At 46.0% G+C, this 15,000-nt stretch overlaps 2 protein-coding genes across 5 annotated transcripts in view; both read left to right on the top strand.

The window, feature by feature from the left end:
* LOC308364918 (histone H1-like) overlaps positions 1 to 15,000 on the top strand; it is a gene marked incomplete at its 5' end in the record, with an annotated part of 439,427 nt that overhangs the window by 294,687 nt on the left and 129,740 nt on the right. The gene's annotated exons all lie outside the window — the stretch shown is intronic.
* The window catches only part of nfixa (nuclear factor I/Xa), a 100,679-nt gene that overhangs the window by 3,821 nt on the left and 81,858 nt on the right, over positions 1 to 15,000 (top strand). For 3 of the 4 annotated variants that reach the window (XM_080838159.1, XM_080838157.1, XM_080838160.1), the window contains exon 2: positions 7,843 to 7,923. In XM_080838159.1, coding sequence (XP_080694285.1) covers positions 7,843 to 7,923 — 81 coding nt within the window. Of the gene's footprint in view, positions 1 to 7,842; positions 7,924 to 9,269; positions 9,409 to 15,000 lie in introns of those variants that run through there. The other variant, XM_080838158.1, reaches the window with a different exon arrangement.

Raw genomic sequence — 15,000 nt, 5'->3', positions numbered from 1 at the left:
TACAACTTAACACTGCTATGGGAGACACTCTTAAAACACATGTGTGTGTGTATGTGTGTGTGTGTGTGTGTGTTTGTGTGTGTGCTTAACTCTGCTATGGGGGACACTCTTAAAACACACGTGTGTGTGTGTGTGTGTGTGTGTGTGTGGTTGTGTGTGTGTGTGTGTGTGTGTGTGTGTGTGTGTGTGTGTGTGTGTGTGTGTGTGTGTGTGTGTGTGTGTGTGTGTGTGTGCGTGTGTGTGTGTGTGTGTGTGTGTGTGTTTGTGTGTGTGCTTAACTCTGCTATGGGAGGCACTCTTCATGTACCAGCGCAGTTAAACTACTCAGCAGAAGACGTCTGAATGGATGACTTCTTTAAACATGCAATCTGCTATTCTAATCCCATACGCTTTTATTTTTAGTTAAAATCAGTGAATCGCTCGGCCCTCTAGCTCTCTGTTCTGTGATGCACTCAGAAATACTCTGGTGTTCGTACACAGTCGCAGTCACAGTTACAGTCACAGTACACAGAATCTGTAAATGGGAATCAAACAAAGGGGCCCGGTCCGGGTCATACTCTATTACAGCCAATCAACACGCTGCTTCATGAACACCGACCCGGAGGGGTATAATTTGATTGGTCGTCGAAACTCAAACATCGTCAACCCTTCGCCAGAATTGTGGACTGGACCTTCAGAATCGGTTATATTAAGTTATTGGATCGTATTTATCGCCGTAACTCCCTAGTAATGTTCGGTGTGACATGTAGATTCTATATCTGATGCGCTAGAGGAGAACGACGTCGTCAGTCTTCAGATGGCATCTCTCTTGGCAGAGAGAGGGTGACTGAGTGGGCGGGCATCTACGGGTGTCATAATTGCATGTCAGTATTTATAGTGTCCTCCAGCGCAATTTGCAAAGGCTCATGGGTAAAACACATGTACTTTTGGTGTTAACAATAACAAGAAGAGCCATGTTGACTAGCACCAGAATGCACCTGAGCTAACAAGAAGAGCCATGTTGACTAGCACCAGAATGTACCTGCGCTAACAAGAAGAGCCATGTTGACTAGCACCAGAATGTACCTGCGCTAACAAGAAGAGCCATGTTGACTAGCACCAGAATGTACCTGAGCTAACAAGAAGAGCCATGTTGACTAGCACCAGAATGTACCTGCGCTAACAAGAAGAGCCATGTTGACTAGCACCAGAATGTACCTGCGCTAACAAGAAGAGCCATGTTGACTAGCACCAGAATGTACCTGAGCTAACAAGAAGAGCCATGTTGACTAGCACCAGAATGTACCTGCGCTAACAAGAAGAGCCATGTTGACAAGCACCAGAATGTACCTGCGCTAACAAGAAGAGCCATGTTGACTAGCACCAGAATGTACCTGCGCTAACAAGAAGAGCCATGTTGACAAGCACCAGAATGTACCTGAGCTAATGTGCTGATTCAGGTCTATCCTATGAGAGATGCTAACCATGCTAATCACATCATGTGAAGTTGTACTCATCCAAAACAACTGGGTTTACCTGAGCCGTACATGTTAAAATATGTCGCACCTTAGTTTGCTGACCTTTCCTTGACCTTGATCATTGAAATATCGGCGACCTATCGTTGATATACATTTCTTAAACTCATCTGTGGTGTTTATCTGTGGTGAATTTGTCCTCATCTCCGGAACTCAACCAATTTCACTAGCTGGTTGTCATGCTTACAGTCTCACTTCATCATCATCTACCTCAACTTTAGTTAAGTCCTATTTACCCTTTTTTTTTTCTCTCACGGTCACTGCGCGTGCACGCGTGTGTGTGTGTGTGTGTGTCGGCGTGTATTTGCGTACGTTTGTGTCTGACCCGAAGAAAGTAAGAGAGGGACAGAAGAAGTACACGGCTTACGTGACGTCAGTCACCAGGTGCTTTGTTGTCATGGAGATACATGGCAGATTTGGAACTGATGTGTCTGTCGGTCGGTCTCTCCCTCCCCCACTCTCTCTCTGTCTCTCTCTCTCTCTCTCTCTCTCTCTCTCTGTCTAAAGTGGAGATTCATGTTTGGTGCGGTTCCTGGGTTGGCACAGGCCTGGTGCAGCATTGGCAGAGGGCTGGTGTGGTGTTGGTATGCCAGCTGCTTATGGTGCTGACTCCCCCCTCGCCTGTTCCTCTCCATACGCGCCAGTGTGTGTGTGTGTGTGTGTGTGTGTGTGTGTGTGTGTGTGTGTGTGTGTGTGTGTGTGTGTGTGTGTGTGTTTTTGTGTGTGTGTGTGTGTGTGTGTGAGTAGAAAAGCGTGCACTTACATATGCCAATGAACGCACTCATACAACCTATTTCTCACAAACACACACATACACACACACACACACACACACACACACACACACACACACACACACACACACACTCTGGGTGAATAATAATGATAAACAATTAGAAGCTGAGAAGCCTGACACCTCTACTCTCTGTGCTCAGTGTGTTTGGCACTGAATCTGTCCCCTTTGGGCCGGTTGCCACCCCTCACCCAGCATACACACACACACACACACACACACACACACACACACACACACACACACTTACGCAAGCGTGCGCACACACACACACACACGCACGCACACACACTTTCTCAACTGGGCCAGGAATCCTGTGTCAAAACTCCCATCATGCATTGCAGTAATTAGCAAGCATAGATGTGGTAGCTTTGCACCAACCCTCTGTTTTTCTACCTCTCTCCCCGTCTTTCCCCCTCTCTACCTCTCTCCCCCTCTCTCCCCCTCTCTACCTCTCTCCCCCTCTTCCTTCTGCCATTCTCTCTCCTCCTTCCTTCCGGTATGTCTCTCCTGAGATATGAGTGTGAAAATTCTCATTTTTCTACTGTTTTTCTTCCTCAAGTCTGGCATTGGCTTCACTCAGCTCTCTCCCTCCTTCTCTCCCTCCTTCTCTCCTTCTCTCTCCCTCCCCCCCCCCCCCCCCCTCTCTCTCTGGTGAGTGCTATTGTGAACCACTCTGTGGGGGGAGGGGTGGTGGAGTGTGTTTGGCACCTGTGAATCATGCGTTATGATAAATAAACAACAATAGCATTCTTATGACAAATGACAAGAGTACGAGGGATAGCGGGTGCTAATGAGCGAAAGGGACTCAAACCAGAGCAGGTGGGACAAGAGACATGGGACAACAGCATGGCAACTACAGCCCCCGTCGCTATGGCGATTGTTCTCAAGCCTAAATTGCTGGTCTTGGATGGTGGAACTGTCGAGGACCAGGTGTACGTGTGTGTGTGTGTGTGTGTGTGTGTGTGTGTGTGTGTGTGTGTTTGTGTGTGTGTGTGTGTGTGCTGACTGATACTCTGCCATGAATTGAGACCAAAAATTTGGCCCCATGGGAGCCTTGCTATCGCTTTTATAAGCACTGCACTGCTCAGTGTGTGTGTGTGTGTGTGTGTGTGTGTGTGTGTGTGTGTGTGTGTGTGTGTGTGTGTGTGCGTGTGTGTGTGTGTGTGTGTGTGTGTCTGTGTGTCTGTGTGTGTGTGTGTGTGTGTGTGTGTGTGTGTGTGTGTGTGTGTGTGTGTTAATGCATTTGGGTTTTATCTTGCCATGAATTGTGACAAAAATGGGCACCCTAATTAGAGCTAAGCTGTCTTCTACAGTGTGTGTTTTTTTGTTTATCTTTCTCTCTTTGTCACTCCCTCTGTGTGTGTGTGTGTGTGTGTGTGTTTGTGTGTGTGTGTGTGTGTGAACGTGTGCGTGTGTGTGTGTGTATGTGAACGTGTGCGTGTGTGTATGTTTAGCATGAGTGTGTGTGTGTGTGTGTGTGTGTGCGTGTACGTGTGCGTGTGCGTGTGCGTGTGCGTGTGCGTGTACGTGTGCGTGCGTGTGTGTGTCTGTTTGTGTCAGTTTAGTATGAGTGTGTGTGTGTCTGTTTAGTATGATTGTGTGTGTGAGTGAAACTATGAAAAACAGGTCCTTACTTCTCCCATTCACTCTACACCTGAAGCCAAACATTACCTTACAGTTCATATTGAAACAGAGTCGACTCGCTCTTCTCTCTGTCTCTTATTACACTACATACAGTATACATTTAACAGTTCTCTCTCTCTCTCCTCCTCCCTCTCTTTCTCTCTCTCTCTCTCTCTCTCTGTCTCTAGCTCCCTCTCTCTCTCTCTCTGAGTTGTGTCTATCTCTCTCTCTCGCTCTTCTCTCTCTGTCTCTTATTACACTACATACAGTATACATTTAACAGAGTCCTTTCTCTCTCTCTCCTCCTCCCTCTCTTTCTCTCTCTCTCTCTCTCTCTCTGTATCTACCTCTTTCTCTCTCTCTGTCTCTAGCTCACTCTCTCTCTGCCTCTTTCCCTCTATCTCCCTCTTCTGTCTCTCTCTGTCTCTCTCCGCTCTCTCTGTCTCTTTCCCTCTTTATCTCTCTCTCTTATACTCATGGGGATCTTTGGTGCAGCGGTGACATCGGTTTCCCTCGACTTACGATCCTGAGCCCCAACCAAGTGGGCGTTTCTCCCTCCATTCATCTCTCCATCTTTCTCTCACTCCATTCATCTCTCCATCTTTCTCTCACTCAATCCTCTCCCTCCATCTTTCTCTCACTCAATCCTCTCTCTCCATCTTTCTCTCACTCGTTTCTCTCTCCCTCATCCATCTCTCCATCTTTCTCTCACCTGTTTCTCTCCCTCAATTGATCTCTCCATCTTTCTCTCACTCCATCCCTCTCTCCATCTTTCTCTCCCTCATCCATCTCTCCATCTTTCTCTCACCCGTTTCTCTCCCTCCATTCATCTCCCCATCTTTCTCTCACTCCATTCATCCCTCCATCTTTCTCTCACTCCATTCGTCTCCCCATCTTTCGCTACCTCCATCCATCTCTCCATCTTTCTCTCCCTCCATCCATCTCTCTATCTTACTCTCTCTCCATCCATCTCTCCATCTTTCTCTCACTCCATCCATCTCTCCATCTTTCTCTCACTCCATTCGTCTCCCCATCTTTCGCTACCTCCATCCATCTCTCCATCTTTCTCTCCCTCCATCCATCTCTCTATCTTACTCTCTCTCCATCCATCTCTCCATCTTACTCTCACTCCATCCATCTCTCCATCTTTCTCTCACTCCATCCATCTCTCCATCTTTCTCTCCCTCCATCCATCTCTCTATCTTACTCTCTCTCCATCCATCTCTCCATCTTACTCTCTCTCCATCCATCTCTCCATCTTACTCTCTCTCCATCCATCTCTCCATCTTTCTCTCACTCCATCCATCTCTCCATCTTTCTCTCTCTTGTTTGTCTCTCTGGTCTCGCTTCATACAGTTCTAACTCTTTGCAATGCAGTAGCATAGTGGAGAGAATGCGTACGCATGTAACAACAGCTTACACACACACACACACACACACAAACATACACACACACACACACACACACATACTCTCGCACACACACACACACACTCACACACACACACACACACAATGCAGTAGCCCGGTGGAGAGTACGCGTACGCATGTAACAACAGCTTACACACACACACACACACACACACACACACACACACACACACACACACACACACACTCACACACACACACACACACAAACACACACTCACACACACACACACACACACACACACACACACACACACAATGCAGTAGCCCGGTGGAGAGTACGCGTACGCATGTAAGAGCACCAGATGAACACAGAGGTCTCCATTGTCTTGTGAGGGGAGGAACAAACGGGTCCTGAGATGACAGCTGATGCTGGAGCAGTGCTGACCCACATTGGCCTGCTATCTGGGTCAGCAGCACAGTCACAGTCCCTCTCATACTCCATGCTAGCACTCTGTGTTTGTCAATCTCCCTCATGTTTGGACCAGACAAACACACACACACACACACACACACACACACACACACATACACACACACACATACACACACACACGCACGCACGGGCACACACACACACACACACACACACACACACACACACACACACACACACACACACACACACACACACACACACACACACAGGACTACGCGTACATCCTACTTCACTATCTGTCCATTTCCACTGGATCACTCTCTGCCGCTTTTTTTGTATCTCAGTCATTCCATCTCTTTCTCTCTCTCTCTCTCTCTCTGACACTCTCTCTCTCACTCTCGTTACACACATATCCCCTCTAACTCTCTTTCTCATCCCCCCTTTCTGGCTGTCTCTCACCCCCCCCCTCTTTCTCTCTCACACACACACACACACTCTCTCATACACACACAAACACACACTCTCACACACGCACACACACTCTCACACACACACTCTCATATACGCACACACACACACACACACACTCTCACACACACACTCTCATATACGCACACACACACACACACACACACACACACACACACACACGCACATACACACACACTCTCACACACACACAAAAGCACACACACATACACACACACACACATACACTCCTTCTCTTTCTCCCCATGTCGTCGTCCTCTTCCCCTCGCCTTTAAAATGTTAATTAATGAGACCCCTAGATATGTGCTTTGGGGGGACCATATGGGCCCTGCATATGGGAGCGCTATAGCCATATGATATATAATTTATACTCTGATCCACAAGAGGAAGACACGTGGGACGCTTGATTTGGATGGGATGCGTGTTTGTGTGTGTGATTTTGTGTGTGTGATTGTCTGTGTGTTTTTGTTTGTGTGTGATTGTGTGTGTGTTTTTGTGTGTGCGTGTGTGCGTGTGATTGTGTGTGTGTGTGAGGCCAATGCACTTAGCTGTGGTTGAGCTATAGTCCTATGAGCATTAAAGTCCACTTGTTACAGTGTTACTATTAGAAGTTAATATGTAATACGATTCAGAGTAACTCACATTAACCTAATATGGGCACACACACACACACACACATACATACACACACACACACACACACACACACACACACACACACACACACACACACACACACACACGCACACACACTTACATGCTCACACACACACACACACACACACACACACACACACACACACACACACACACACACGCATGAACATAAACACACACATAAACACAGACATTCTTACACATACACATGCTTATATTCTCATTCACTCACTCACCAATACACTCTCACTAATGCATATACACAAACACTTCCACATGCAGACACATTGCTTCACATCAACGTAGCACAATTACCCCTCTCCCTAAATAAACACACACACACACACACACACACACACACACACGCCGAAAATCACTCTAATCAACTCCTCTATTCTATTTGTTTTTTTATTCTCATGACTCTTTTGTCTCTGTGAACATATGACTCCAAGAGAACGATTTAGAGATTATTCCCTGTGCTGTCTACATAAGAGAGAGGAGAAAGAGGGAGAGACAGAGAGAGGGGAGAGAGAGAAAGGGAGAGACAGAGAGAGGGAAAGAGAGAGAGAGAAAGAAAGCCTCCATCTAGCTCTGTGTCTGCTTGGCAACATGCACTGCCATCTTATCATCACGCCATTCATCACTTCCATCAACAGACCCTTCAACTACTGCTGCCAGTCATGTCTTGTTGGTGGTCAGGCTACTGTTGTTGTTGTTGTTGTTTGTTTCTTTGTTATTTTTGCCGTATGACTGTTTATACTGTTGCTGCTCCGTCCTGTCTTGATACGTGTAAGTTCTTGTTTTTGTTTTTGCTTCTGATGGTGGTTTTATTCAGCTGTTTATGTTTTGGTGATAGTTGTTTATGTTTTGGTGACAGTTGCGGTAAGTTATGTTGTTTATTTATTTGTTTGCCTGTTTGTTGTTAACCTATTGTTGTGTCTTGTTTGTTTCAGGCCTCTGAAGCCTATCTACTCCACCAACAGGCTTCAAGACCTCACCTGTCTGAAGGCTACCTGGTGTCTGACTCATACAGGGTTCTACTCTTTTTATTACACACTATCTCTCTGTCACACTCACACACACACTCTCTCACACACATACACACACACACACACTCACACACACACACACACTCACTCACACACACACTCACACACACGCTCACACACACACACACACACATGCTCACACACAAACACACACTCACACACACACACACTCACACACACACACACACACACACACACACACACTTACACACACACACACACACACACACACACACACACACACACACACACACACACACACAACACACACATTTCTGAGCTCAACGTTTTTGTAATGGGCCTGCTTAAAGGTTGAGGCGAAGAGGACTTCTTTAAGGTCATTGAGTTTGTTGCACCTCTTCCAGTCTGTGTTTGTGTGTGTGTGTGTGTGTGTGTGTGTGTGTGTGTGTGTGTGTGTGAGAGAGTGTGTGTGTGGTCGGCTCTGATGTGGTTCTGGCTCCCCACACTCCTCTCACCTCTGTGCAGTATGCCATACCACCCACCTCACACCTCCATACACTTATGTCTGATCATCACACACACACACACACATGCACATGCACACATAAAATGCACACGCACAAGCACACACACACGCACGCGCACATGCACACACACACACACAAGCACACGCACATACACACACACAAGCACACGCACACATGTTTTGTGTGAGTAGTGAACACAGAATCTTTACTTCACCTTTCTTTTATTATTCATATTTCTCTCTCCCTCTTTCTCTCTCTCTCTGGTGGTCAGTGTGGATGCCCACATGGGTTTTGCTGTGCCTAGTCTGTGGTTCAGGTTTGGCCTTTGACTCAAAATATTACAATAAACAGTATCGATACGCTGAATCTATAATATTGAAGTTAATATATAACACAGGTGGCCTGAAAAGCTCCTGCTGCTCCAGTCATTAACGCAAAGTTGGCTGTGTTGGGGTCTTCTCTTGTGTGTGTGTGTGTGTGTGTGTGTGTGTGTGTGTGTGTGTTGGGGGGAGGCATTTCTGATGACCTCAACCGCTATGTATTTCTGCAGTGATAATCAGTTACAATCCAGGTCAAATCCAGTGTGAATTTACTGCAGCAATAAGGAAGGCGAGTGACAACAACGCTTTGGTTGGTGAACAACAACATTAGTAGCTATTAAACCAATAGATTCCAGGGCAAAAGTCTGTGTGTGTGTGTGAAAGAGAGAGAGAGAGAGAGACTTTTTTCCCTCGTCAAAGTTTGTATAAGCTTTCACTTTCTGGCTCTTGAGGCGGGGTCTCTATGCGCCGAACAGTCGCGCAGAGTTTGTGTGTGTGTGTGAGCCCGCGAGCTTTGGGGCTGAACGGACGCACGCAGACACAGCGCGCGGACCAGAGTGCCATGCAGCGGCACAGCGAACTTCCACCCAACTTCTCAGCCACGCTCTCCCGGTTAAACTCTCGCCCATAGAGCCATGTACTCACCGTACTGTCTGACGCAGGTAAAAAATACGATCTCGCCATTTTGACAAGTTGTTTGCTATGTTTGATTTTTCTTACTGTACTGTACTTACAAAAAAAAAATCTTGCTTCGAGTGCTTCCGGGCGAACCGTGAACTTGTGTGTTATTGTTTTGTCTCCTGCCCTGTTGCGTGCTCCTTTCATATCAGTCCGGTCCGTTGCTGTTAACCGCTCTTTTCCTCGCGCTCCCCTCTCTCCTTCCCTCTCGTTCGCCTGCTGTGGCAGTTGTCCAGGAGGCATTTTCTCCTTCTACTGCACATGCTTTTGGGGGGAAAATGGCGCTGTGGCTTCATATCAGTTTGATATAAAAAAGTAAGGAGGCGTGCCGATGTCGAGAGCTTATTTCCTCCCGCACGACTGAGTTTAGGTCCGTGACATATGAATGTGGTGTAGTTTTCATAAAATGCGTTATAGTTTGTACAAAGTCTCGTTGTTTTGGAGGAATATGTGACAGTATATGGACAATATGTGGATAGTTTGTTTGTGCCTGTGTGTGTACGCGTGTGTGTGTGCGTGCGTGTGCGTGTATGGGTGTGTGCGTGCGTGCGTGTGTGTGTGTGGCACTGAGAGAGTATGTTACTATCAGAGGGGACGTGGTTCGGTGAAGCTAACAAAACGCAAAAGGCCTATTTTTCTGCTTTTCAGCTGGTCTGTGCTCTTTGTTCATTTCTGGTGTCTAAGGAGTGAATCAATCTATGAAGTTAGACAAGCCTGCTGTATCACCGAAACAAAGATTATTACCTGTATTGAGGCCGAGGAGCGCAGCCTGCAAAGCTCCTTGAAGAAATTCACCAGGTTTCCTCTGTTGGAGTTATTTAACTCCTATAATCTAATGCACAGATGTTGTAAATTATACCAGATTTGAACACGGTCAAACGCTATCTATGCAAAATGTTTATTCTCCTAAGCAGGTTGGCGTCTGGGCCAGCTCAACGGTGCGAATGTAAAATAAAGAAAGCCCAGCCAAGCAGAATTGAAGTTGGATTCCCCCCCCCCCTTTTTCTTTTCCTCTCTCTAACTCTTTCTCTGTGTCTTTACGACCGCTTGGCTCAGTCGTTTGAGGGCTCCGTTTCTTTTTTGTTTAGGTTTGGTAGGCTGTACTTTCGGTAAACGGTCCTGGTGGTTTCAACGGACTACTGCGCGCGGGTCATGGCAGGACAGAAAACCTAATAGTTTAGCCTATTTATTCACATTTGGATATAGATTGTTTATATAAAACACACTGGGCCATATCTGTTGCCTCTTGAGTGATTTATGTGTCTATTTTTCCTGACCCGGCTTTTTGGCAGAGGTCCCCCCGAGCGCCGGGGTCAGATAAGGTCAGGCGCACGAATTGTCGAGCTCATTTTTGTCGAGAAGTCGAATGTACCGAGCTGATATAGGCTGCGCGGGACTGCTTTTCAAAGTGCACGATTTGCTCCCTGCTCTCGAGGAGAGAACCGCCGACTGTGTCACAAAGGGCACGAGGAGGCCTAATAATTACGTGTGGCCTGTAGCTATACAAGCCCTGCACATCGGTGGTCCTTTGTTACCAACAGACTGAAATATACATTTGATGGGGAAAGCAATTACAATGGATTTTTTCCCCTCCTATAAATAAAACAAAGCTTCTAAATATTTAACCCATACTCAGGTGATAGAGAGACACGTGGCTAATAATAATGTTCAATCCAGGCCTGTGCTCCCCCTGTAAAAACGTCTTGTCAAAATACACCCGTCCATGTCTAAATAGAATGGCAGTAATCTAATAATAAAATAGTAATCGAGGCCGTATCTGTCACTTCTCTGAAGCACAGATGCGACAATATTAACTGAGCTGCGCTGTCGTTGCTTTTCCGTACTTTCCCCTACTACAATGTGTCAGGTACAGTCCAATTGTTTAATAGTGGAGGGAGTAAATCATAGATAATAGTAGTAAATATAATGCATACAATTTTGGTTATTTTATGTATTTATTGACCATGTTATTTATTTGTGATCTGACGCTTTTCATGTGCGAATGCGTCATTCCCCAAAGCCGGGTCCACCGTCCAGAGACATGCGGCTCGCTCGGCTCGCTCGGCGGAAAGGGAGTTGCTGCCTAATTCTTCACGAGAATAATACATTCATGTATATTACATTTATTATTTTACCATATTTAAAAACAATTTGACACGGACATGACATGACACCGGCCCCTCTCTTTCTCTCAGTGTAGAAGATAAAGAGATACAGTTTTTTTTTTTAGACTGGGCATACAATGGCCTACACGCGTCTCTCTGCAACAATGTTTCAAACATCCGGGCATTGCATGAAATAAGATATATTTTACCCCATTGCTTCTGTCATCACGCTTGCAGTTTTCAATAATATCCTCAGTAATTAGTGGTGTGGTTGAAAAACTACCTAAACTGGGCCCTTTGAAAACAGTTTGTATAGCCTCGGGGCTTCATCCTAAGTCTGTACTCCTGTTACGACTAGGCCTAAGACCTAGTCCACTCGCATTATGTATCCAATTGCATGAGCAAAGATAACTTTGAAAAGAAAGCCGTTGAACTAACAGATAGGCAAAGGGCTGACTAACATGTTGCAAGGATTTTGTCTTCGATGCTCAGGCGGCAGGCGCTCATATTCACATCTTGTGGATCTCTGCGGAGCTTGGAGGAGCTAAACGGGAGCTTTTCTGGAATCAATAAAAAAATAGGTTTCTTGCCAAAAACTGCACACAGAGAACGACCGTGTGCATCTGGTTCTTCGCGGTTTGCCCCCCCCCCCCCCATTAATTAAAATACATTGCCCTCGGAACCTCCCTAGCATTACAGATGGGGCTCAGGCTCAGGCTCACCGCACTTTAAACAAGTCTGAAGTGCCGTAGGTTTTTACAGAACTCGGCCGTATATTTTGTAATTATGAGGCCGAGTAAAGTTTACAAGAGGAGCTGTTTTGGGTTGTGAGGTGCGGGTGATTGTGAGGAAGATGCGCGCGGGACTGGCCGCGAGCTAATGAGGGTCGTGCAAATGAATGCTCTCTTTGTGTGTGTGTGTGTGTGTGTGTGTGTGTGTGTGTCTACGTGCTTGCGCGGGTGAGTGTAGCCTACAGCATACCGACTCGCGGTGCTTGTGTGTGTGTGTGTGTGTGTGTGTGTGTGTGTGTGTGTTTTTGTGTGCGAGCGTGTGTGTGTGTGTGTGCTTGTGTGTGCGGGGTGCAGGGCACACCCGTTGGATCCCAGCGCACTGCGAGCGTTGTCCACCCTGGAATCGCTCTCATTGTCTCGCAAATATATTGCCGTCTGTGTAATCACGCTCATTTAATTTTCATGAAAAATTAAACACAAAACAAAAATCTGCGTGGGCATAGACTAAGTATGCGGGCACGCGTGTAAATGATGTATTATTAACGGGCATAAAAGCTTTTCTGGAAAGAACAGGTGGCGCGCATGAAGACGGTGTGGGTGGATAATGGATCGAAAAAAAGGCTCGCCAAATTCTACATGCTGTCGGGGAGACAGCGGCTTCTGATTTAACTTATTTACTTATTTATTTATGATTTTATTTGCAGAGGTCTTCGGCACTCACATCGTCAGTGTACTCATTTACATGAAGTTTTAATGGTTTGATTACAGTGGCGGAAAATTGCAACATAAAAGGCTTAATTGTGCCAAGTGTCGTTTGAAACGACGTAAGCGTTTTAACGGTTGACTAGGCTACATGAAGTTGTTTGGAGCGATAAATGATGTATTCTTTCCACAATTTACATGTTTAGTATGAGTGGAGTGTTTTAAATCTGCACTGCGGCAGTGAGCCGGTGAATATGTATCGGTCGGTGCATTTGCTGTATAGCCTAAATGTCGAGACGAAAAGTCTCTCGCGTACCAGGCAATTGCCTTTGTCTTTTCCTTTATTTACTTGTAATAATTTAGCCGAATTCAGAAGTTCATGCCATGTATTCTGTTCTAGTTTTTACGGTTTTAAAAAAACAAGCCGAGGTTTAGAAGGCCGACTCCATTCTCTCTCGCGGGAAGTGAGCCGTTACCGTGCTCAGTCAGTGTGTTTCACCGCCGTGGGGAGCCTCCAAGCCGTTAACGGCAACTCCGTGAGCCCGTGGCTTGAAGTTACAGTTCGGTGTGTAGCCTACTGCATCACGTGATTAGTACTTGTGCCGTCCGCTAAAATCGGCCACAGGATTCCCTCATTTTGGATTCGAGTCCAACGCAAGCATTTTTTTTCACTAAATGTCCTCTTTTTTAAAACAAATATTTAATAGTGCTTTGTGCGTTTTCATTTTAAATACTAAAATGGGCTGGGATGATCAGATAGACAGAGAAGAAATAGAGAGTAAGGGAGAGAGAGATGTGAAACTAAGAAACCTCACTCACTTTTGCAGTAGTTTTCCTTCTCTGTATCAGTTTCTTTTTGCTCTCTCTTTCTTTCTCTCTCTCTATTTCTCTCTCTCTCTCTCTCTCTCTCTATTTGTTAACTAATGCCTCCTGCTCAGACCCATCTCACTAGAAATGCCCCCCCTTCTGCTTACCCACAATGCATTTGGTTATCAGGTCCTTCTCCACACTTGATAAGGTCACACAGCCCATCAAGTGGATCAGTGGGTCGATCACGACATGCTCTTATCGCCACTTGTTCACGGATCATTGTTCACTTCACCAACCTTGCGTTATTCTTCAGCGTTATGTCCCTGAGCCAGAGTTCCTTCTATCTACTAACTACTGCCATTTCTACTACCCGCCATTAGTGAAATTCCATTAACTTGTAACGACATGTTGGTGTCAGAGTTTCAATCCTGAATGTCAATGTGAGATGTTTCTGTTAGCGGGAAGCTGGGTGCATTGACTGGTTTAAGGTGGTGTGTTCATATAACTCTTTGGTTGTTGTCCATAGTACCCTGTTGTTCTCATGCACACATTGTGACCCCACCAAGTAGAAGGCACCTTTAACTGTCAAACTTAGGAGACAAAAGGCATGGGGTTGGAAAGCGCCCAATGAAGACGACCTAAAGGAGAGGGAAACATATACATGCAGAATTCCTCAACCACAGACTTAAAAAAATAGAAAATAAAATAAAAACACAGGAATCATTTTTGGATGTGTAACGAGCACATATGTATGACAGCAATGCCCATTTTGAGCACTTAATGAAATATTTAGCAAAGTTCTGTTAGCTACCAACCAACTATATCCCCTTGAAGAAGATATCTGGTCTTTGTTGTAGAGTACTAAGGCTAAATGACCTCCAAAGATCCGACCGTCCAGGAGAATGCCCAGCCTGTCAATCATGTGCACAAGGCAAGGATGTTAATGTGCCACACACAAGCTAATTACACACACACACACACACACACACACACACACACACACGCACACAGATACACACACACACACACACACACACACACACACACACACACACACACACACACACACACACACACACACACACAAGCTAATTAGCAGGCCGGAGCGCTGGTCTTTCCGGATGTTTCCTGACTCGCTAATACAGCCAGTCCACAGGCCGCATCCAGCTGGCCCCTGCGTAGCCCCTCACGTACATCAGTAACCACACACTCACACACTCACACACTC

Source organism: Sprattus sprattus (assembly GCF_963457725.1).
Source record: "Sprattus sprattus genome assembly, chromosome: 1".
NCBI classification, from domain to species: domain Eukaryota; kingdom Metazoa; phylum Chordata; class Actinopteri; order Clupeiformes; family Clupeidae; genus Sprattus; species Sprattus sprattus.
This window is presented reverse-complemented; position numbering and strand designations above follow the sequence as displayed.